Here is a 24,514-nt window from a genome sequence, read left to right as displayed (position 1 = left end):
TGATGATTTATTCTATAATTTATTCTTAATTCTAATAAATGTGTATTATCAAAATTACATATATATTATCAGAATAAATAGAAAATAATTTGATAAATAAATAATATGAAAAATTATTTCGACTTTCATAAAAGACATTTTTATAATGTTTTTACAAGTTAAATAATTATTCGTAAGTGGCATGCTGCAATTATGAATTGATTTAAGGAATAAAGATATTATATTTTTAATGATTTCTAGATTAAATACAGATTTTTTTTAGAAAATTTATTTATTCTTTGGATGCATATTTATAATACTTACAATATTTACAATCTGAATTCTAAAAGTATCGAATGCATTTTTTACAAAATTTTTGTTTCGTCACATATCATAAATATTGTAATTCATTTAAGAACTGAATATACAGCAAGATTTAACATTATACAAGATCTTTATTTTTTAATTGCACTGTTATTAATTATCAGACAATAATTAATTTCTTTTTTTTTGTAAAAGAAATTAAAGACTTTTAGAAATTAGAGAATAATATATTGCAAAAATTAACACGCGAGTTGAGAAAAATTGTTAAATTTTGAATTAAAAAAATGGCAGAAGAAATTGATCATGCGAATTAAAATATACAAATAAGAAAAATTGACCGTTCCTGTCTATAGATCATCTTCAGATAGTAATCAATCTGAAATGAAATATGCAATGTCTGCGTGATTAGATAAGAGATTGCATGTAACAAATTGTGCTAGATTTTAAAACGTGATTTTTAAAAAAAAAATATGTTACATAAAATTGTTATTTAGTTGCAAAAGACAATTGCTGTTTATTAAATGTTAAATACTAAAATAAATTTGAAAATTTATTAAACATAACAGCTTAATGATTCTATTATTAATAATTTTAAGGAATCATTATCTTAATTCTAATTACATCAGAGATGTTATATAAACATGAATCAATCACGTTGCAAAAATTAGCAATTAGCAATACAAAAACTATTTGATTATTTTTTTATAGATATCCTTTTTTTTCTACAAAATTTATTATGTATAATTTTTTCATTACTTAAATTAATAATATATTAATTATTAATAATTAATAATAATTATTAATAACGAAATATGAAATATATCTCAAATAATTTCAAGATAAATTTTAAATATATTTTTACAAAAATTTTAAAAAAGTTATTAACACAATTAAAATAAAAAAAGACAAATTGAAATATTGCTGTTTGTACAAAAATATATTAATAGAATAATTTTTAGATATTAATTGTAGACTAATTCATGATAAGTAAAAAAAAACTTGTAGCCTTGATTAAAATTTAAAATTATTTCTAGAAAATGGATTTAGTGATAAAATATATATATATATATTTATTATATATTTATTATTATCTATGTGATAATATATTATATAAATTATTTCCTTCATTGATATTATAAACAAATTAAAATATACACAATTAAAAATGTACATATGAATATACAATGTATAGAAATGTAGATGCATGTATGATACAATATAATTCTGTAATTAAGATGAAAATTAATATGACATACATATTATTTAATTTATTATTTAATAAATATTGAATTGTGTTCCAGGAAAAAACTTTTTGATAAATAAAAAAGGATCCTCCTTTTTAATTTTGATGACTTTAAAATATATTGTCAAACTTATCATTCTGAATTTTTTCCTATACATTGCTCAATCTTAGCAAAAAACTACAACTATAATCTATTGTAAACTATATTCTGTTTATAACAACTTATGCCTTAGTATTTATGATACAATAACCTAATTATATTATTGTATATTATTATTATAGTATATATTTAATATATTGTTATCTATATTTTATAAAAATCGATACATATCTTTTGGATAAAAACTCCGTTCACAATGCGTGATTTGTTATGATTTATATTAGGTTTGGATTATCAAATCTAATTCTTCTTTTTGTAACGCGGAGAATATCCTTATGGATATCTTTTCTTACTAAAATATATTTTTTCTTATAAAAACGATTTCTTCTATTAAAATTCAGCTAATTTCTGATATTGCATAAGGGAGTTCTAATAATTCCGCAGAACGCATCTGTAACTTATTACCAATTCATAATTCAAAACTTCTTTAAAAGAATAGTCAATATTTTTTTAAGCTTTCTCCTAACTAAAATCATATTTATTATCAATCTACATATTTTGTCGACAATCCACTTGTATCGATTGCAATCTCTCTGAAATAACTCCCTAACGGAAATTGTTTCGAGAACAAGCAAAAAAAAAAATGATACCTATATTTGAGTACTTCCCTAAATTAATATTTAATTTATTTAACTGAAGCAGTGATATCATTTCTATTTTTTCTACTCGTATGAGTGAGTCTATCGAATTCATTCAAAACATAATATGCATCATAATGTACTCACAAACGATTGTATTCATTTATTTCATTTGTATTTCATTTATTTTTTTCTCTGATATACTCTTTATGACGGATGGAAAAAGATTTAGAAATCCAATTTCTTCCATCAGGACACAGCATTTTTCTCCCATATTTTTTTAAAAATGGATCTTTAACTATTGTGGATATTGGATCATTAACTATATCACAATAGTAACATGCTTCCATAGATTTTAAAGTAATCATGCCCTATCAATATTTCCATTGTCTGCAATATAATTATCAAGCATACTTTCCATTTTCTTAACACGATTCCGCTTAATTCGTGAAATTTTGGAGTTCGTTTCTTTACTTCGTCAATGTTGATCATTGAATCTGGTATCTTGTGTAATTGATTTATGCTGTTTTGATACAAACAATCATAAGTATGAGTGCATCTTTTCAGAAGATGAAACAGTAGTAAGCTCGCCACATGTCTGCGTGGCATTGTGAAGTTATATCATATGCCATATCCTATAGTAAGATTGATATTTGTAGTCTATTGCAATATTTTCATAATTTTATCATGTCACATTCTATATTGTTGTAAAGGTAATCTTTGAATGTAAAGATATTGTTGTAAAGGTAATCTTATAATATTTTTACATAAACAGATATTAAGTGATAATATTTATCCAGTAAACCAGGATCCAATTATCCAGGATAGTTTTGCCGCTCTTTTTGTGTAGGGCCAATCCTATAGGTATAAGCAGCATTGTGTTATAAATTATAAGACGATTTTGGTCAAATACTCTTCTATCGATTTATAACCAAGTGACGATTCTTCTTTAAGAAAAGGATGGAGACTAAATATTGGAAAACTGAAAAGTTTAGACTCTCCATGATGAATGAATAATCTTAAACTATCCTAACTATCTTATAATAGCACCACTACAATCTTCTTGCAGAGAATCGATGATTCTCAGAGATTACCTAAAATTTAACTTGTTTCAATTGCAAACTGCATTTCATTTTGATTTGGTCTTAGTAAATACTAATTTCGAATCAGGATGCGTGTTTTGATGAACATTCGTTGAGTATATATTATTTATAATTGATATTATCTCGTTCGATTATCTTCATTATACTAGATTTTGAATAAATCTTGAGTCCAGTAGGAGTGATTTAATTTGGAAAATCACATAGGTAAATAGTCTGTATTTATTGTTTCCATTAAACTCGATCTTTTGGTTACAACTAGCATTCTTTTGGATATCTTTTCCTCTTATCTTTTTCCCTTAAAAAAAGAAAAAATTTTAGTTTTCAATTTATGTTCTACTAGACTTTTACAGCAGATTGGACAGCAAAAAAGGGAGAAGCATGGCATGAAGCATTGAATCACAACATTTTGATCTATTTTGTTTGTGTATCAATGCCTCACGTGACTCAATTCGAGATATCGATAACACTTAAGAATATTCAAGGTTTTACAATCTTGGCTGATATCTCTTTTCTTATTTTTTATACAGTGCTATAAAGAAAAGAATTGAATCCTTTTCCGGATTTAATTCCCAAGCATTAAAGAAAATCGCCATGGTTACATGTTTTCTGAACCAAATTTTCCAGATCCAATAACTGTATTTTCATCAATATAATGCGATTTAAATATTTTGGATTTAAACATTTAATATCTATATATCAATCTTAATCATTCTTTTTGGTTTGAATATTTCTAGAATTAGCTCCCCGGTTATGGCTCACTTTGGAGGAATTTGCAATATTTTTATGTCATTTAAATTGATTTTATTTTTAATCATGGAACTCTTTTGGAATTTTTCCTCTAAGAATATTCTATAATTAACATACAATTCATGAAAGAACATTTTTTTTCTTTCTGTAGATTATTTTTGAATTTTTTTTTTTCTTGAAAAAAAATCGATCATTTTTCTCTTTAACCATTTCAAAATTCTGAATTTCTCAATCCAAGATATGTAAACTAAACTATTGCGGTCAGCTGACAAGGAAGTACTGCAAAATTATATGTTATATTTTTCTCAGCCAAATTGTGTGAAATTTACTTTGATATTGGCTATGGGATAACTTTTTCTAGATTTTTCCATTTTCAATCTTTAAAATGGTCAATTTTTTTTAAAGATTAAGGACCAATTTTGTGGTCGATGAAAATATTTTTCTTGTTCATCTTTGGCATCCTATGGCAACTTTTGAATTAACATAATCTTTTTACGCACAGATTTTGCAATTTTTTGATTGTATATATTATAATTTCCATTTATTTATATTATTCAGCATTTCTGTCCTATAGATATTGGACTTCTTGCGCTTTTTAGGATTTCTTACATTGAAGAATTTGATGATCAAGACAGTTTCCAGTGAAGAATTTCAATTCTTGATGAAACATCTTATATTCTTCTCATACTATTTTAATTATTATGTTTGATAATATATGTTTCAACATTATAAGACAACATATTTAATGCTTGGTATCTTTTTTCATTCGGCAGTTCAAAAACCTGATAAACAATATAAATTCTATGCTATTATTTACCTTTGTATTTTCTTTACATTCGAATCGGTATACTTGAACCAAAGAATACTGTCAACTAGATGATTATTCCAATAATGAAATAAATTTCATGAATTTGATTTCCAGTAATCATTTTTCCATTTTTGTCTCATTCCTTCTTTCATAATCATTATTTTTATTATGATTTGAAAAAAAATATCAGAAATGCAATTTATATCTCACGAACATGATGGAATGAGATTTTCTCAGCCAAAGTTGTCATATCTGAATAAGGCATATGTACAACTCATATATACAAATATATGAGAGAGAAAAAAGCTATTACTCTCTAAAATTTGCTACTAACGACTCATCAGCTCATTTCAATGTCACGAATTGAAGTGCTCTCATGCCATGCATAGTTTTAAATGATTTTTTAGAAGTTATCATCTTCACTTTCCGATCGATCAAGAAAAACATTCCTGCAAAATATGATCACAGATTTATGATATACTAGAAATTCAGATTTGCTAAATTACCAATTAGTTGCCTTGAGAAAAATTTTTTTTTACGAGAAATAATTTCATGATTCTATAGAAAGAGAAAATGTAGTATTAGAATCTTTTTAATGATTTATTAAAATCTTTATGATGATTGCTGGAGTGTATAAGAAACTCTGACGAATATATTTGGTACTTCCCATATTATGCTTGTGCGCTCTTTTTGGAGGCAGTATTGGAATCTCTTTATGTAGAGATACCTGGTAATGCCAGAGCCTGAACAACGATGCTATTAACACTGCCACTTCATGATGGCAAAGAGGAATTATGTTGACTTCTCTTAATCCCTCTCTGAATCATGTATACGAGATCGTAAAAAGTTCAAAACATAGAGCTAACCGTTCTAGACTTATAGATTACTTTTCAGATAATTCGAGCCAAGCTTTTTTCTCCTTCACTATTGTCCATTTGTCCATTAGACAGGAGAGATATATTCATGTTTCCAGATGGATAAAAAGGGTTCTAAACTTTATACCCATGTCATGTAGAGAATTTGAGCATATAAACACTAGTATAAATGAATGAATTGATACATGATAGATATTTTTTAGAAACTAACCAAACAAAAAATAGGCTTCTGATCAAAATGGAATATGATATCACTGACTTGTATATTGTTCTATATTATTCAGTGAATTGATAGTAGCTAATATTCTATATGCTGTAATTTGGAGAAAAATTATTCTATTACTGCAAGTCTAAAATTTGGATGAGTTCCGAATTGGATACTAGGATGTTTAATCGATATGATATAAAATTTTTAGTATCATTTTAGTAGATTATTATTGTGAGTTATATTTTTTCTTAGTCATATGATGTTGATAATATTTGATAAATCGCTTCTTAGCTTTAATATTTATAGAGATTTTCATTACCTATGGAAGTAGTTCCAATGATACTTGAACGGAGTTACTAATTAATCAAAAAATATAGACAATAAGATATCTTTATACAGTAAATTTTTATAAAAAAAAAAGTAAAAATCAGCAGAAAGGATACGGAATTTAGTATTTTTCAGATTCAATACTTCGATAATGATAAGCATTTCTCATCAATTAACTATGAAGAAGGGATGAAGTTTATACCAAAAAAATATTTAGAAAGAAGCCTTTAAAAATTAGAGATACAATAACCAGAACTAATCTTCTAATTAATTTCACTCTGATTTTTCAAATTACAATCAAGATTATCTATAACAAAATCAAAATAAAGAAGGAGATAATCGGTGATTTTTGCAAGCGGTCTATATTATCATTAATTCAAGATAATATGTATCATTACCTTCATTGCAATAGCAGTAGATCTTTTATAATATATATTCTTGTATTTTCTTCGAATAATTACTTTCATCTCTTTGACGTTTTCTAACATCGAGACGTTAAGATCCCCAATTAATTTATAGTGTATCTTTCCAAAAACCTTTTTTGGAGAAGAGCAAATTACATCTTAATGGCGGTGCCAATTTGCCATCAAATATGACACTTTTCTTTCTCGACTCTACTGTTTCTTCATTTGACAGCTTATTTGAACTGTAGCAGAGATAATATTTCTATGTTGTTGGAAGTCTTTCCTTTTTCTTTGATTGTCAGTTAAAATACTTAATTGAAGAGATAGACGTATCTGATTTCTCTTTACCATCGTAACGTAAAATGAACGGGAAATAATAATGTATTTTGTGTATACTAGTGTGTTCAAAAATAATCTGTAATCTTTAATGAATTGTTGACTCGATGAAACCTCATCAGCTGAATCTTACTTTTGTAAACGCTTTTTCCATTTTTATTTTCTTACTGCTTTTATTCTCTTCACTATCATCTTTGTTAAATATGTGGAATTTATGATATAACTGAACAAGATTCGATACATCTTCAGTATATATTCTGTATCTACAAGTAAATATTTTTTTATTAGTTTTTCTAATTTTCGTGCGAAGTTAAAAAAATTATTATTTTCAACAAAAGGAATTATAAAATTTATAATAAATATTTATAATATTTAATTTATAATTATAATTATATAAATTATAATTATATATATAATATATATAATAATTATAATTATATTTATAATTATATATAATATTTATATTTACTTATTTAGTTAATTTAATGAGAAAATTTTATCTAAATCGAAAAAAAATTGTATAAAAAAAAATGAGACTATTATCGTTTGATCTTAGTTTAAAATATTTGTAAGAAACTTTTGATAAACTTAAATTTAGGACTAATAGTTTATAGCATATTTAATTTCTTTTAATAAAAAATTTTTTATATTTAAATATTTGATATATACTTTTTTTAAATTTATATCTTATCAATATCTAAATTCTCTAGTAATGCTAGTAAAATATATAAATCTAAATTCTATCTAAATTCTCTAGTAATATATATGTGTGTGTACAGTTAGAGCATTACTAGAGAATTTAGAAATATTCATATAATGAATATATAATGAAATTATATGAATTTTTAAATATATATAACGAATATGATAAATTAATATAATTTTTAATCGAACAAAAAGTTATGAACATAATAAATTGTACAGAATACAATCAATCAAAAAAATTAAAATAAATATTTTAAGATATCTGGAATATAAAATTTGAAACATTAAATATTTCGAAGATTTACAATCTTCATTGGCACAGTACTTTGTTTGATCCAGCGTATAATTTTATAATTAATTTAGCCAGATTGAAGATTTTAGTGACATTTTCGTATAATTTCTGAATTATTAAAAATATTGGAATGAGATTTAAACTAAAGAATTTTATCCCAAAGATATTATTAAAAAATAAAATATAAGTTAATCAAACATATCATTTCGTTTTTTCTAAATAATAGGCTGATAGTAAATTTTCTTATTTTTATTTTAATAATAATTGTACTCAGAATATAATACTTTAATTTTCTTTATATAAGATTTTATTCTGAAAATTAATATATTAATGATATATGAAATCTTTATCTGTAGCAAGTTACAAATTTTTCGAGTATTCATAGTCCCAAATTTTGAAATTCTTATATTAGGTTTCTTGGGCTTGTTTAGACAACTATTCAGTTGAGAAAAATACGCATTTTAATATTTTTTATTTTTACATTAATAATTTAAAAATAAATAATTGAAATTTTTAAATAAATTAATACAGCCGCATTTCTTGCTGGCAGAAAAAACTTAAATCAATAAAAGATAGATCTAAAAATCTAGATCTGCTTTTTGTATCTAAAGTTATTTGAAAAATTTAATATATAGGTAAAAATTAATAAAAATAAATAAATAAATAAAAATAAAGATAAAAAGGTAAAAAAATAAAAATAATGATCTTGTATTATCTTTTATCTAGAATATAAATGAAGTATTCATCAATAGCAATGATGAATCTTTTCATTTACTAACATGATTGTAAAAAATATTAAAAAAGTTTAGAATATATATAATAAACATATAATATAATAAAAACGATTTCTATGACATAAAATTTGAATATTGTGTGATATAGTACAAAATTTGATTTGTTTATATAATGTATCAAATAATAAAAGAATATTAATACCTATACTAATTAAAAAAAAAATTAAACTGCTTATGTTAATTTTTATATAAAAAAATAATATTGTAATTAATATTTAAAACTTACTTTAGTTTTGTTTATCTTGCTTATTTTCTTATCAGTTGAATTCCACTTCATTAATACCAATAAACATCTATAAATATAATAATTTTATTTTTCACTATTAAAAAAAAAAATAAATAAATATTATTCTTAACATTTTATACTTTTCAAATTTTATAGAAAGTCAAAATATTCTCTATTCTTCTTCTTCTATAATGATATTCTTTTTTTAAAATTTTTTTTAATTCTTACTATTTTTCAATAGTTATTATTTATATTCACATTTATTCTATTATTTCTATTATTTCTATTATTTAATTTTCGCAAAGCATTTTTTATCATATACACATATATAAATTTTTTAGGTAATTTCAAATATAAAAATCAACAGATTTAGATTTGGAGATTTAGATGGTCATTCTATTAATCTTTTAATGAATTAATGACCGTTATTTTTTTATTAAATTTTTCATTCAAAATTCTTCTTAGCATAAAAATATGTTGGTCTTATCATATATAAATCATAAATTTTATGTTATAAATAATTTTTATGAACAAAGACATTAATTCTTTATATAAAAATGTATACTTTTTTAGATGCAAAAAATATGGCTCTATTTATTTAATACACTCAATCATAATTCAGAACATCGTCTTTGAAAATTTTGTTCTATTATGTAAAATTTAAATTTTTATCTATCTATGAATGAATATTGTGTATATTAAATATTCCACTTCGTATGAATGCCGTTTCGTTCATAAATAATGTTCATTTGGTAAATGTTACATCTTCACTACATTTTTTTTATATTTTTGTGAAAAATAATGATCTCCCTAAATGATTCTTGATTTTTAAATATTTTTGTCAATGAAATAATGGCTATAATCCATTTTTCTTCAATATATTATGCGAGAACATGATCAATGCTTTATTTTTTATTTCTCTCGTAATGGATATGAAAAATCATTTTTTATATCCCGAAACATAATTTTTTTTATAAAAAAAAATTTAATTTTTTAAGTTTATATATATATAATAAGTATATAATACAATATATATATTATACTTATATATTATATACTTATATACTTCAAAAAACTACTTGTTCGTAATTATTTAACTCGGAATATTTTTTCGTTTGATGAAATGAAAAATACTATTATATATATTATAATTATTATATTATATTATATATATTATTCTTCTTATTTTGTCCATTTTCTTATAAACTTCAATTATATTTGTCATTTCTTCGCAAGAATACAATAACGTATAAAAATAAGAAATATAAGAAATTAGAAAAATTAAAAATTAAAGAAAAATGATTAAAAGTTGATAGTAAATTATTTATAAATAATGCTTGTTATGATATATTAATTTCTATTTCTTCCTTTTTTTCTCGATTTATTAACGTTATTTGAAATTTTTTTAAAAAATAGTGTTTTGTTTTCATAAAAGTATAAAAAAGTAAAACATAAAAAATTTATTCAAAATTTGTGATATTGTGAGTTTGATACATTGCTTTCTTTTTTTATTTTATCAAAATTATTTTAGCATTAATATTATTCTACAAACTTTATTCCTTTATATTTATTCGTTATATGAGTTAAAATTTTGATTGAAAAAATTGAATAGGAAAAAGAAAAAAAATTCTAAATATAAAATTTTGTTATAAAATATTGAATTCTATATATATTTGGCAATATGCGTTAATACATTTCAAAAGTGTGAACATTTTAAAGACACGTAGTTTATTTGGAAAACTTAAAACAAAAAATTTGGATATACTGCTAAAGATATGCGTAAAATATATTGTATCAAAAAATTTTTATTAATATCTCAGAAACTAGTAAAGATTCGAAATTAAAATTTTTCGAATTAAAATTTAGAATTCTCTCTGTTGCCCTTTGAAATTTCAAATTTCAATTTGATTTGGCCAGGATATATGCTATAATTCATCCTTAAATAATATTGTTAATTATAAGTAATTGTAAATATGTTAAAAAATAAATAAATATAATTATGAATAATTCTTAAAAATAATAGTTATTATAAATGTAAATAATTATAAATATAAACACTGATATTTTTACAAAAAATATATATTATGAATTTAAAGTTATGAATAAATTAATAGTTAGAAAATTTTGTATATTAAAAAATATAATGTATGAATAGATAATGGAAATAATATAATACATAAATATGATAACGAATTCTGTATATATATATAGTCATATATATACAAAATATATATGTATATATTATTCATATATGTACACAATATATGATAAGAAAATAATAAAAGAGTAAAAAGAGATCAAAAAAATTCTAAACTGGTAAATCAATTCGAAAAATACCTTGAAATGGTCACTGTATATTCTTTTTCACATTTTTTTTTATTAAATTTTATTCAAATCCTTTAATCATTAATATTATTTCTTATTCTATATATATATATTCTTATTATATATATTATTCTATATTATATATATATATATATATAATATATATTTAATATTATATATATTATATTATATACATATTAAATTATATTAATTTATTTTTTATTTTATATATATATAGTAGTTATAATTATAATATACTATATATATTTTCTACATATAAATCATAACATTGATCACATTTTAGAGAATTGAATTTTTAAATATTTATCATTTTTTTATTCTTTTAATGTGTATTTTTAAATATTTATATAAACAAAATTTGATTTTGATCATTTGAATAATTTTATATTGAATTTGATATAATTATGTTGAATTTTATCTTTTTAATCTGATTTAATTGCAATTTTTCAATTTCTTCCATTCAATAAATTAAAAAGAAGATATTTTATAATATCATTTTTTTTTAAAATAAATACATAATATGGAGAATTTTTCAGATATCTCTTTTTATTTTAGATATTTTTATTAATTTTATAAATATATTAATAATTCTATAAATTTTATACATATATATTCATTATAACATAATGAATATTTAAATACATTTTTAATCTCAATTTATTTCATTTTTTTAGAATAAAATTTATTTAATGAAAATTATATATTTGTTTTATAAATTACATGTTTGATTTTTATTTAATATTAAAAATATTCATATTTTATAGAAAAAAACATAAACATTCTTATATCACTTAAATAAATGTATAGTAAATAAAAAAAAAGAATATTTTCATAACAATATATTTTATCAATATTATAAATTTTTTCAATATTGTTTTAAAATATGAAAGATATAATTTGTTAATATTTATTTATATAGTATCCAGATAAAATTGTGATATATTTTTTCACTTGATTTTTGTATTTTACAATACTTTTTTGGTAAAAAAAATTGATGATTATTTATATAATCTTATCTTAGTAAATATGTCTAAATATTTTCAATGGTTTAAGTTTAAAGATGCCAACTGATTTATAATACTTATTTCCTATATTTTATGTCAATTTTTAATTAGTTTAGTTTTATATATCATTGCATTATGTATTAAAATATCTATTTCTTATTACTATTTCATTACATTAAAATTTACTGATTTTTTTCACTGATTTCAATATATTTCCTTTTCTAATTAATAAGATATATTTGATTTATAAATTAACAATTCTATAGAAATTTATAATACTATATATTATTATTGATTTTGTTTGATAATGATAATAAAATAAATTATTAAGACTATTTAATTTCTTTTTGTTAAAAATATTTTTCTAAATGTCCAATTCATATGGTTTCTTATAAATTCAAGTTTAACTTTTTTTTCAAAGAGTTTCTTCAATATTTTCTTTTTAATAATAAATTTTAATAATTATTATGCAGTTTTTAATAATTTGTTTTACACTAAAACTCAAATTTAAATAATTGATTTATCAAATTTAAATAATTGATTGATCTCTGGATAATAAGGTCTCTTTAATTGTATAACAATTGTTATAATTATATAATAATATTAATTATTATCATTATCATAATTTAATATAAATAAATGAATGACAAACTTACTTTTATTTATTCTTTTAGTTATTTTCCAGTTTGAATATCTTTTTTTGATATTTGGATTTTCTCATTTCTTCAAAATTAAGTTGTATTAATTGTTTCTTTGTTTATATATAATTCATTGACATTCTCCAAAATGAATTTCTTTATACTATAAATTATTAAGTAATTAATTAATAAAAAACATAGCATACATAATTGAACAAAAAACTATGAAAAAATAAGATGTGTTTATTCAAGTGATACAAGAATATTTCATGTATTTTTTTTATAAATCATAAATATTTTTATATTAAATAAGCAATATCTTATAGAATAAATATTTATATATTAATAACATATAAATATATATAATAACATATATATAATAAATATATAATAATAATTAATAAATATTTATATATATATATTAATTTCATTGCTAATATATTAATGAAATCTATTACTGTATTGTAGAAAAATAGAACATATTAATTTTAAATTAAAATTCAGAATAATATTGAAAAATTGTTATTTTATTTTATCAATTATAGATTATAAATTATAAATTTTAGATTATATACTATCATATATAATATCATATATATAATATTATAATATATAATTTATATATAATAAATATATATTATATATATCTCCTATTACTTCTTAATTATTTTTAATGAGAATTATATATCTTATAAAATGATATTTTTTAAATTATTAACTTTTTATTATATTAAGCATTTATTTAATAAATATAAAATAAATATAAGATTTTCAGATTCCACTGTTTTTATTGAAAGAGATTCGATTCATAATATTGATATAACAATTATTTAAAAATAAAAATAATATATGATAATATATTATTTTTATTTTTAATATGAATGATGTGAATGATAATTTATTACACATTTTATATTAATATACACATATTATATTAATTATTACACATATTTTATATGTTACTTTCTTTTTTTAAATTCTATATGAATTAAAATTTTAATAACGAAAATTAATAATTATTTTTTAAAAAGTTTTAATTATTAATAAAATGTTATAATTAATTTAATATTGTAATATTATAATATTTTACTAAATAGTATTGAACTCTATAAATAGAAAAATATTCAGATATTATAAAGATAACATAAATTAATAATATTTTTAAATGATTTTATAATTAAAAATAATTAAAAATATAAAAATTTTTTATTAACCATTATTCATAAAATATTGCAAATAAGTAATTATTCTCAAATAACAAAAGAATAAATAACGTAAAGAAAATATATAAAGAAAATTTATTGCTATTCGTTATAAAATTATAGATAATATAATTAAAAGTTTAACTTTATATTTAACTTTGATAAATCATGGAATATTTTTAAATGATTTATAAACAATATTTCTAAACAATTATAAAAATATATGTATGTGTATATTTTTTAATAATATTCTTTATAATGTATAATATGTATTAGAATTATTTAACTTACCCTTTGTTTTATGATTAATTAGATTATATTGAATCATTCATTTCTTTCGATTATTTCGATTCTATTTATTTCGATATTCATATATACATTTATTGCAATTATTTCATAATATAACTAATTATTTTCATTATTATTCATTATAGAATGACTCAATATTAATTGAGTTTAATTATTATTATTATTATTAATAACTCATAATAACTCAAAAATAAAAATAAAATTAAGAACACGTGCACATTTTATAACTGCCGTATGTAGAACTGAAAAAAGCTAGTGAAAAAAGCTTACCAACAAAGGCAAGGAGATTATTATTTTCCATTATTTACTCATATTATAGGACTGTTAACCAATACGCATGCTTATTTCTATGAATCGTATTAAATTTTTCAAAATCAGCCAATCAGATTCATTTACATTGTAAATATCAATTTATCAGCTCTGTGATTGCATAATTTATTTCGTTATATTATAGATATTTTTAAATATTTTTCTTGTAAATAGATTATTCAAAATCAACAATAATTTTATCAACATTGTTTCATTAATGTTTTGAATTTACATACCTATTATGTACAATTATTTTATGTTAAAATTTATCAACTCATTGAAATCATTAATAATATTTTTTATCGACTTTATTTATTATCAAATTACATTATTATATAAACTATTCTTTTTTTAAATTTTTTTATAAATAGAAATATAATAAATTTAAATTATTTTATTAAATGCAACATAATTCAATATATTGTATTTACATATATTGTTTTTCTTAGATGTATATAGATGTATATTAGATGTGATATATATATATATATATAATATTTCAATCAATATTTTTATATATATAACAATTTTGGTTTTAATCTTTAGATTCGAACTTTTGAAAGAGTCTCATGAATATAACTTTAATATATTATATAATTTTATATATTAATTATAATATAATATAATTTTATATATTATTTATTTGAAATAATATATAATGATTTACGACTTTTACTGCTAATATGTCAGTTCCTATACTATTAATTATACTATACTATTATATATTCTTCTATGTGATTGTAAATATTATTATACAATATTATTTTACAATAATACAGGCTTCTAACTCGAAGAAAACAGAACGTAAGAATGAGAAGAGAAGTTGCATGTGGTTCTTGAGCTACCAGTTATTCAGATTTGAAATAAATCTTTTTCTTCAATTGCTGTAAAAAATAAGTAATTAGCAATTTTAGTAGTGGTTATAATTTTTAAAGATTATTATTTTTATTCCAACATTGAATCAATTTGAATGAAAAATTGTTGTAATTTTATCATTATATATATTATGCGACTATTCATAGAAACAAAATATTTTCTGTGTAACACATTATATCACTATGTAATCACATTATAGTGTTTTATTTTGTGAATATTATTAAATCAGATATGAAAATTTAAACATTTAATAATCAAAGTTTGCATTTGATTAATTATGAATAGATTTACTTTATAAATTAGTACATATACATTGACTATAATAATTGTATATACATTTAGTGAATTAATGCTTCTATTATATATAACTATAAAAAGAAACAATGTGAATATTGTTTGTAATCTTTTCTATGTCGGTAATGTTGAAAATGACAAAATATTTTTCGTAAAATTTTGAATTGCTAAAAACGAACGCTTTTATACAAAATAAAAGTATTTTCAAAATTTTAATCAAATCATTAGATAATTTTAAAAACTTTATCGTTGATATCAAAAAATAAATAAAATATAGCATGATTAATATTTATAGAATATCGAAAATTTAAAAAGGTAGATTTCTATAAAAGATAAAACAGGAACTTTCATTTTACTTGAAGTTTACTGTATAAGGTAAAACAGAAAATTTCTTTCTTATCTAAAACCGTTATATAATCAATTTACAGGCATCGATATTACTAATTGACGGAAACAATCTTTTTTCAAACTTTATAATTTAAACTTAAAGCTTTTTTTAGAAATTTTATTTTTCACGTAATTTTTATTATATAATATTTTAGTAATTCATTCAAATATTAATTAATAAATTTTTATAAAAATTTATATTTTTTGAATTTTCTGCGATAACCTACAGTATTTGTAGTACTGTTTAATTGCATTAGATGGCACTTTATATCATTTAATAAGACAAAAGTTTACGATAATTTTAAATGTAAAACAAAAAAATGTTTTTCTCAGGAAGTAAATCTTCCGTATCGTATTTTATCAATAAAAAAAATGATTAAAAAAATTAATGAAATAAACTCTTTTACAAATCAATATCGTAGAATGAATTTAAAAAAATTAATAAAATTAATAAAATTTGTTACGATACTAATTTATAATAATATCATATTATATGATTTTAGATCATATCATTTTTATGATATTAGATCAATTTTGCTAGCTAAATCTATGATTGTGCATGATCAATTATTTGCTTATTTCATAGAAATTTGACGAGAATTGACTTGCTTTTAACAATGCTAATTATGATAGTGTCAATGCTAATTATGGAATACTGTGCGAGCCAAATTAATCCAATAGCAATTGCAACGGTAAACAACAAATTTGCTCTCTTTCTCTTGCATTTGATCTCTCATTTTTTCTATAAATTTATATAGTGGCAAAAATAATAAAAAAAGTTATTATTTAATATTATTAAATATTATTAAATTATGAATATAATGTAATTTATGCAAATATAGTATATAAAAAATATATGCAAAATAAATGCGAAAAAGTATAATATAATATTTTATGACAAATATGATTAATACTGGATAAATATTGTTATTGTTATTAGATCTTACATATTTCTGATATTTCTCTAATTTCTTTCTTTTTTTTTTTATTTATTAAGTTTATGTTTGTGATTCTTTAATGATTCTTTAATTCTTGTTTTTCATGAACAAGCAATATGATAAAGAAATTTAAAATATTTTTTTTATTTGAATTAAAAGTAAGCCATAATGCAATTAAATTTCGAAATATTAATTCAACTTTTGTTTATGAAAAAATGGATAGATATATGCAAGCAGTATATAAAATATGCAAAATAAAATATATTGTTTTGGAATGAGAAAATAAATTTCTAAATTTCTTTGTCTCATTTCTTTATTTATTTTTTATAAAATAAAATTTATAAAATTTATAAAATTTATAAAATATAGTTTAATTATTATTAAAATTGACTAAAACTAAAACTTAATTCTATTGAAATATATATTTAATTATTTTCAATTATAATTATAATAGATGCGATCTTAACATTCACATAATATACATATATACTATATATGTATGATAATTGTAAGCAGAAATTAGATCAGTAATTTTATATTTAATAAAATAATAATAAATATTATTCATGTAATATTTTATGTTGCAACATATGATATCCATAGGAATAGAATTTTTATTAAGTTTTTCTTATATTAAGTTTTTCCTATGTTTGATAATAAAAAAAATATATGTAATGATAATAAAGAAGGGTGAATGATTGTTAAATCATGTTGAAATTTAAAATTTATAATTTATTTAATTTATAATGTTTTGTGATGTAAATTCTGTGCATTCTTCTGATTTGAATTCGAATGGGAAATAAGAAGATTTTTAAGGATTTATATTCTTCCTTCCATTGAGTATTATGTTCTCCTGTTGGAAGGACAGAAGCTTTGTAGAATTGGTCCCTACGGATTTTTCTGAAACATCCAGGAAAGGAGTTTAAGAGGTTTGAATTGTTCATTTCCTTAAAGAAGTTTTATAAGATCATTGCCATTGAATACAGAAAAAAATTTTAAATATGAAAGATCACATATGTTTTGACAATTGGACGGAATTTTATATTTTTTTCACTCAAAAAATAACACTAAATTTTTGATCGTATTATAAATTTTATATAACGATATATTACGAGGTTTTTAGATTTAATTTCAATACTTCATGTATAATTTTAAATTATTTGTAACGATAAAATTATAATAACAACATTTATGCTTAAATTAATATTATTTTTACAACTTAGAATTTTATTTATTGGGCTAAAGTTATTTTATTTATTGACCTCTCGACCGACATCCGGTTTGAACGGAAATTTCCTCTTCGCTAGATACAGTTGCATTGCGGTATCTATTAGTGGGATTTGCAAATATTGAGTGCTTTAGCGCGTACCAAATCCCTCGAATTAGAACAGTAACTCTCAACCTGATAATGAGAATCTAATTTTTCAAAATTAGAATTTCCGTCTTATTACTCTTTATCAAGTTATTTTTCTATTTTCCTCGATTTTATTTTTATTCACTTTCTTCTATTTCACTTATTTTTTCAACAATTTTTTTTATAATTTAATTTCTTATAAATTAGATTCTAAAATTATTATAGCATAATTATTATTTTTGCAATATATATATTTATATTTTTTTCATCATATAATTTTCTATCATATTTTCGATCGTTCTACATCGTTCTCTCGCGACAAATCAAATTTACGAAACCAAAATGCTGTTTGTATTCATTCAAACTTTTAATATTTCAATATCTTCTTCCGATTGACATTTCAGTTGCGAAAATCCCTTTTTGAACAAATATTTCGAAGCAACTTTGTACTCACCGATAACCACGGATACCAGCAAAATATTGACTGTTGAAACTATTCTGGAATCCTTATCTGAAGACTCTGCGAGCCACTGGTCCGGAACGTCATTAATCAGAGGGAAGAGTGGCATAACATCGGAACCGTTGCATCCGTGCTTGTTTCAGAAATCGAGGCGAACAGTTGGCGAGAAGTTGAACAGGTAAAATCTGTAAACAGCGATGCAAAATCGAGAACAAAGATAAAATTACTATCGAGAAATCGAAATGATATTTGAATAAACATGCTTCATATTTTTTTTTTATTATTTCTGAAACGATTGGAAATTATAGAACAATTTTTAAAATTATAAATATATATAAAAAAAGAAAAGACGAGTTTAAAATGAAAAATTTAAAAACAAAAAATTCTAAATAAAATTATTTGAAAATAGAATACAAAACGATTCAAAAATTTTAATTTCAAATGTTTCATTCTTTTACAATTACATATTTTTTATTCGAAATTCATTTATTTAATATATATAAATTTATATCGAATTTTCATTTGCCCAAAGTTCATGAAATTTTAATAAAATAAAGCTGTTGTCTAAAAATTTAAACGATCATTCATTCATCTTCCACATTTAATCTTCCACAGTTAATCTCAAACATTTGATCCTTTCAAGAATTTCTAATGTCTATATTCATATTTATATAGAAAATTCATGTTTCTATATATAATATTATTATATATAGAATTATTAATAATATTATTTTAATAATTACTATTAATAATAATTATTAATAACTATTAATAATAATTATTAATAACTATTAATAATAATTATTAATAACTATTAATAATAATTATTAATAACTATTAATAATAATTATTTTAAAATCAAACTTTTGTAAAAGTATCGAATTTATCATATTTATCATTGAAAACTTATCAAGATTATACAAAAATCAGCTTCGAGTACGATTCATAGGCTTCACCAGATTTCAATGATTAGATTCTACAAACAGAATTGACAAACCTCGTTCATTTAGAATGTAAGTTGAGTAATTTCAATATTTGTTGGCAACAGCTTATGAAATATAATAAGTCACAGACAGCTGCAGATGCAACATTTGCATCATGGACAACGACCTCATTTGGGAATGGGCAATTGCGGATTTTTGCATCTGGTGATTTTAAAAAAAGTAAACGAAAAGAAATTCGATCTTTTTTATAATTTCTGCTCTTGATGGATCCTCGAATCGTGCAGAAATATGAAAGTTTGTGAACGAGAGAAGAAGAACGAGATTACCGTTTAATTGCGAATATTTGTTTCGAGGAGTTATTATTCCAGAGAATTTTATGAGCCACTCGAATCCTGGAATTTAGTATAATCAGTAAATGTTTGAACGAGGCACGACTGGAATTACAAAGTAAAATTTCTCTCAGATTCCTCAGTCGAGGGCCCTGTAACTTTCTTATGATAACATTGATTAATGGTAACGATTATTCGGATATTCTGGTTAACCTAAAGGATAAATAAGACAAGGAATCAGAATAAATATTGCATTCTTGATTAATTTGAAAAATTTTTAGATTAATAGAAAAATAGAAATAAGTAATTAAATACGTAATCTTTACTTGTTTAAAAGATTATCAGTAAATTGAATAAAATAAAGAATAAAAATAAAAGAAATAACATATCTTAATTATAATATTTATTAAATGATCTGATTGATATTATTTTTGACAGAACAATATAATTTCTAATTTTTTAAATTATTGGAAAATGAAAATATCGATATAAAAACTTATCAAATTTATTAAATTTGTTCAATAATTTATTTTTAATATATAATATTTTTCAGTTTTCTTACGCATTTTCATTAAGATCAACACATTTCTTAAAATTTCCATTTTTACGAATGTAATTAATCTTAAAGATTTTCTATTCACTATTTATAAGTTTATTAAATGGTAGATAAAATAATAAATATTATTTCTTTTTATTAATATATATTTTTTTCATTATGTTATAGTTATTCAGGATAATTGATATATTAAAAAATCATCAAGATAGAAATGGTGATACGTTTCTGTAAATAATTATCAAGAATATTTCTTATATTTTGTAATGTAAAGTAAATTAATGCATGTTATCTTAAAAAAAAGTTTCTTATTACGATAAAAATTATAATTTTTATAATTCAAGCAAATGTAATTTATAAAAAAATAAAAAAAATATGAAAGGAAGAAGAAAATAAAACAATTAGTTTCATTACTTAATAAAAATATATTAATCAATTAGTTTTATTTGTGACAGGACATCGATTATTAAATTTTCATCTTTAAAAATTATAATAATAGATAAGAGATAGATATATTATAATAATATATAAGAATTATAATAAAGCAATTATAATAAAATAATTATAATAAAATGTCGATGAGTTTCAGGACAATAAACAAAACAAATATTTTCTTTAATTCATTAATTTTTCTTAAATTACAAAACTGTTTCCGTGTTAATTATGATTTTATCCTGGAAATATTATCCAACGAAAAAGAGCGGAAATAAAGAACATTCTGAAAGGAAGGAAAAGCGGAATAGAAGAAATACAGATGAGAATGAGTGAGTAAGTAAAGGTGAGTTAATTAATCCAATTAAAAACGTAAGTGTTGAAAACAGTCGCATAGAGAAATTTCTGTTTTTTCATTTTTTTTTTCATCCAGTTCAAGGAAAATATTATCGGACGAGAAATTTTTGACGAGTGAATTCTTCCTTACGAAGAAAAGTTTCTTATATTATCTCTATATTATTTTTTATTATTATTATTTCGTTGTTTAATATTTTTCTATGAAATCTATAAAAATATTTTATTTTACCTTCTTTGACCACTAAAGCAAAGAAAAAGAGGAAAAATTTTATCAATATAAGTAGACAAAAAAATAATGAACGAAAACGAGCAATGTTATTTAAAAATTATAATAAACAGAAACAATTAACAATAATTGAAATAAATGAAATAAATCATTAGCATGATAATATAGTAAGGAAAGATATATAAAGTTAAATATAAATATAATAATTATATAATAATATATAATATTTTTATAATAATTGAATAATTTATGCAATATTCAAATATACATTCAAATTTAAAGTATACACATTATATTATTTAAAGAATAGAACAAATTTCTATACATTCGCAATCTAATAATAACAAGAAAGAAGAAAAATTAATAAAGAAAATTAATAAAGTAAGATTTTGCAGGAATTTTTTAAAAGAATATTATTTATTTATTGTTATTCACTTTTTTTTAAATCTTAAAAAATATTCTAATCTTAATAGATTTAAATTTTAATTCTAATTGAATTTTATCCTACATAATTGTAATTTAAGTTAAGAAAAATTTTCAAAATTGTTTAGATTAATTTAAATTAATACAATAGAAATTTGATTATTTGGACGATTTGATTAGTCGAATATCGATTATTGCGATAAATATTTAACATCCATATAAATATGGACATATCGAAATCAAATTGGATTCGTCAACATATCATTGTCAATTGAGCTTTACATCCCTACGAATGTCGAAACGTAATTGTTTTATTAATTAAAGTGAAATGAAATATCGATTCGATTAGATAATGATGAAACCATAAGAATGTACAATTTAGTAGCTCAGAAAGATATGCGTAACACACAAATATAAATGAACAAATAAAACATAATATTTAAAAAATTATAATTTTTTATATGAAATATTGCCATAATTACTACTAAATCGCTCAATTATTTAAAATATTTGATTATCCGATTTTGATGCCATAATCAAGATTTTACTTTTTAAACTTCTATTTACAAAATTAGAAAAAAAATTCTTATTAAATTTTGATCATGAATCTGTATAATTTTCATTAGCTACAATAACAGAATTTTCTTTTAAATATCAAGAAAAAAAAAATCGATAAATGAAAAAATAATAAAATATTAAAAAATTATATCAAAATAAAATAATAATAATAATAAACGAGAAAATTACATTCAAAAATATCATATTGAATTTCGAAAGTATATCGAATCCAGTGTACATTTACAATTTATCAAGAATTATTCATCTCAATCAAGATTATAGGGAAAAAAAATTAGCTTCGAAATCCAATATTGTTTAACATTCGTTCTATCGTATTTTGACGATTATATTTTGAATAGAATCAAGTCATTGACAAAATCTCGCCCCTCCGAAATGTAAGCCGATGCCATTATTTCGATATTTGTTGGAAGCGGCTTATGAAATATTATAAGTCACAAACAGGTGCAGATGCAACATTTGCACGGCGCGCGTATGGACGACAACCTCATTCGGAAATGAGCAAATGGCCGTTCAGTCGAATCGCCAGATTTTAACGTTCATCGATTTGACGGATTAGTTACCATTTAACGGGGAGGCATGCGGCTAAACACACTCGATGCCGAGTGGTTAAAACGTCCTTAACCGCGACACCAGTGTCATCGTTGGAGATGAAAGCTATAATCAAACCGGAAGATCATCGAAACGTACTAATCGTGAAACAGGTTCCGACACAACTTCCCACTTCAGTTATATTTCGCGTCATTTTTCACTCGTTGTACGTTAACCGAATTTCATGCTTTGCATAGAAATTTCAAATTAGGATAGACCGAGGCCGGTAGTAACATTTTGACTTTGGAATACGATTAACGTAGAAACTAATGCATGCTAACGATTATTAAAACATTACTCACTTAATATTATTAAATATCAATTTTAATAGAAAAAATAAGAAATGGAAAAAGTATCGGTTGTAATACAATTTTAATATTAGAAAATTAAAATGTTTATTGAACTAAATATTATAATAATAAATGAAAAGAAATAATCTCGCCTTATTTATAAAATAATAAAGATTTAAGAATTATTTTATATCATCAATTATGATAAACATATAAATCATTTTTTAATGTTTTTATCATGTATTAAACTTACGTTCAGTGCATTATATCAATTTTTATTTATTTTTTACAAAAAAAGTTAGTTTTTACAAAAAAAAACGATAATATTTTTTATTTTAATAATATTTTAACAAAAAGTTTAAACCTAGAAGAATCAATATTACTTTAAAAAAGACTAAATTAAATATTAATAAGTATGCAATATATTAAATATGTATAACTTTTAACAGATTAAATATTAAAAAAAAAAGCAATTATTTGTAAAGAGAATATTTATATTAAATTTTTAAATTAGTAAGAAAAATTTATACATATTTAACATATTATTTATTAATATTTTTTTTTTTT

General features: G+C 20.9%; 1 protein-coding gene and 1 long non-coding RNA gene across 4 annotated transcripts in view; one reads left to right on the top strand and one right to left on the bottom strand.

Moving 5' to 3' along the window:
* LOC133667184 (uncharacterized) overlaps positions 1-19,797 on the top strand; it is a 153,371-nt gene extending 133,574 nt beyond the window's left edge. The window contains exon 3 of the mRNA XM_062084019.1: positions 19,171-19,797. Coding sequence (XP_061940003.1) covers positions 19,171-19,408 — 238 coding nt within the window. The 3' untranslated portion in view covers positions 19,409-19,797. The remainder of the gene's footprint in view (positions 1-19,170) is intronic.
* On the bottom strand, positions 5,594-14,980 carry LOC107993987 (uncharacterized). Of its 3 annotated transcripts, none has more exons than XR_009832512.1 (4): positions 14,591-14,980; positions 9,110-9,176; positions 6,751-7,355; positions 5,594-6,659 (listed from the first exon to the last, which is right to left on the bottom strand). It is a non-coding gene; the product is annotated as an uncharacterized LOC107993987 (long non-coding RNA). The 3 variants fall into 3 exon arrangements; XR_009832513.1 differs by lacking the exon at positions 14,591-14,980 and adding an exon at positions 13,116-13,251; XR_001765241.3 differs by lacking the exon at positions 9,110-9,176.
* Positions 19,798-24,514: the final 4,717 nt, after the last annotated feature.

This window comes from Apis cerana, linkage group LG13, assembly GCF_029169275.1.
Source record: "Apis cerana isolate GH-2021 linkage group LG13, AcerK_1.0, whole genome shotgun sequence".
NCBI lineage: Eukaryota > Metazoa > Arthropoda > Insecta > Hymenoptera > Apidae > Apis > Apis cerana.
The sequence above is the reverse complement of the archived record's forward strand: the minus strand, read 5'-3'. Positions and strand labels throughout refer to the sequence as shown.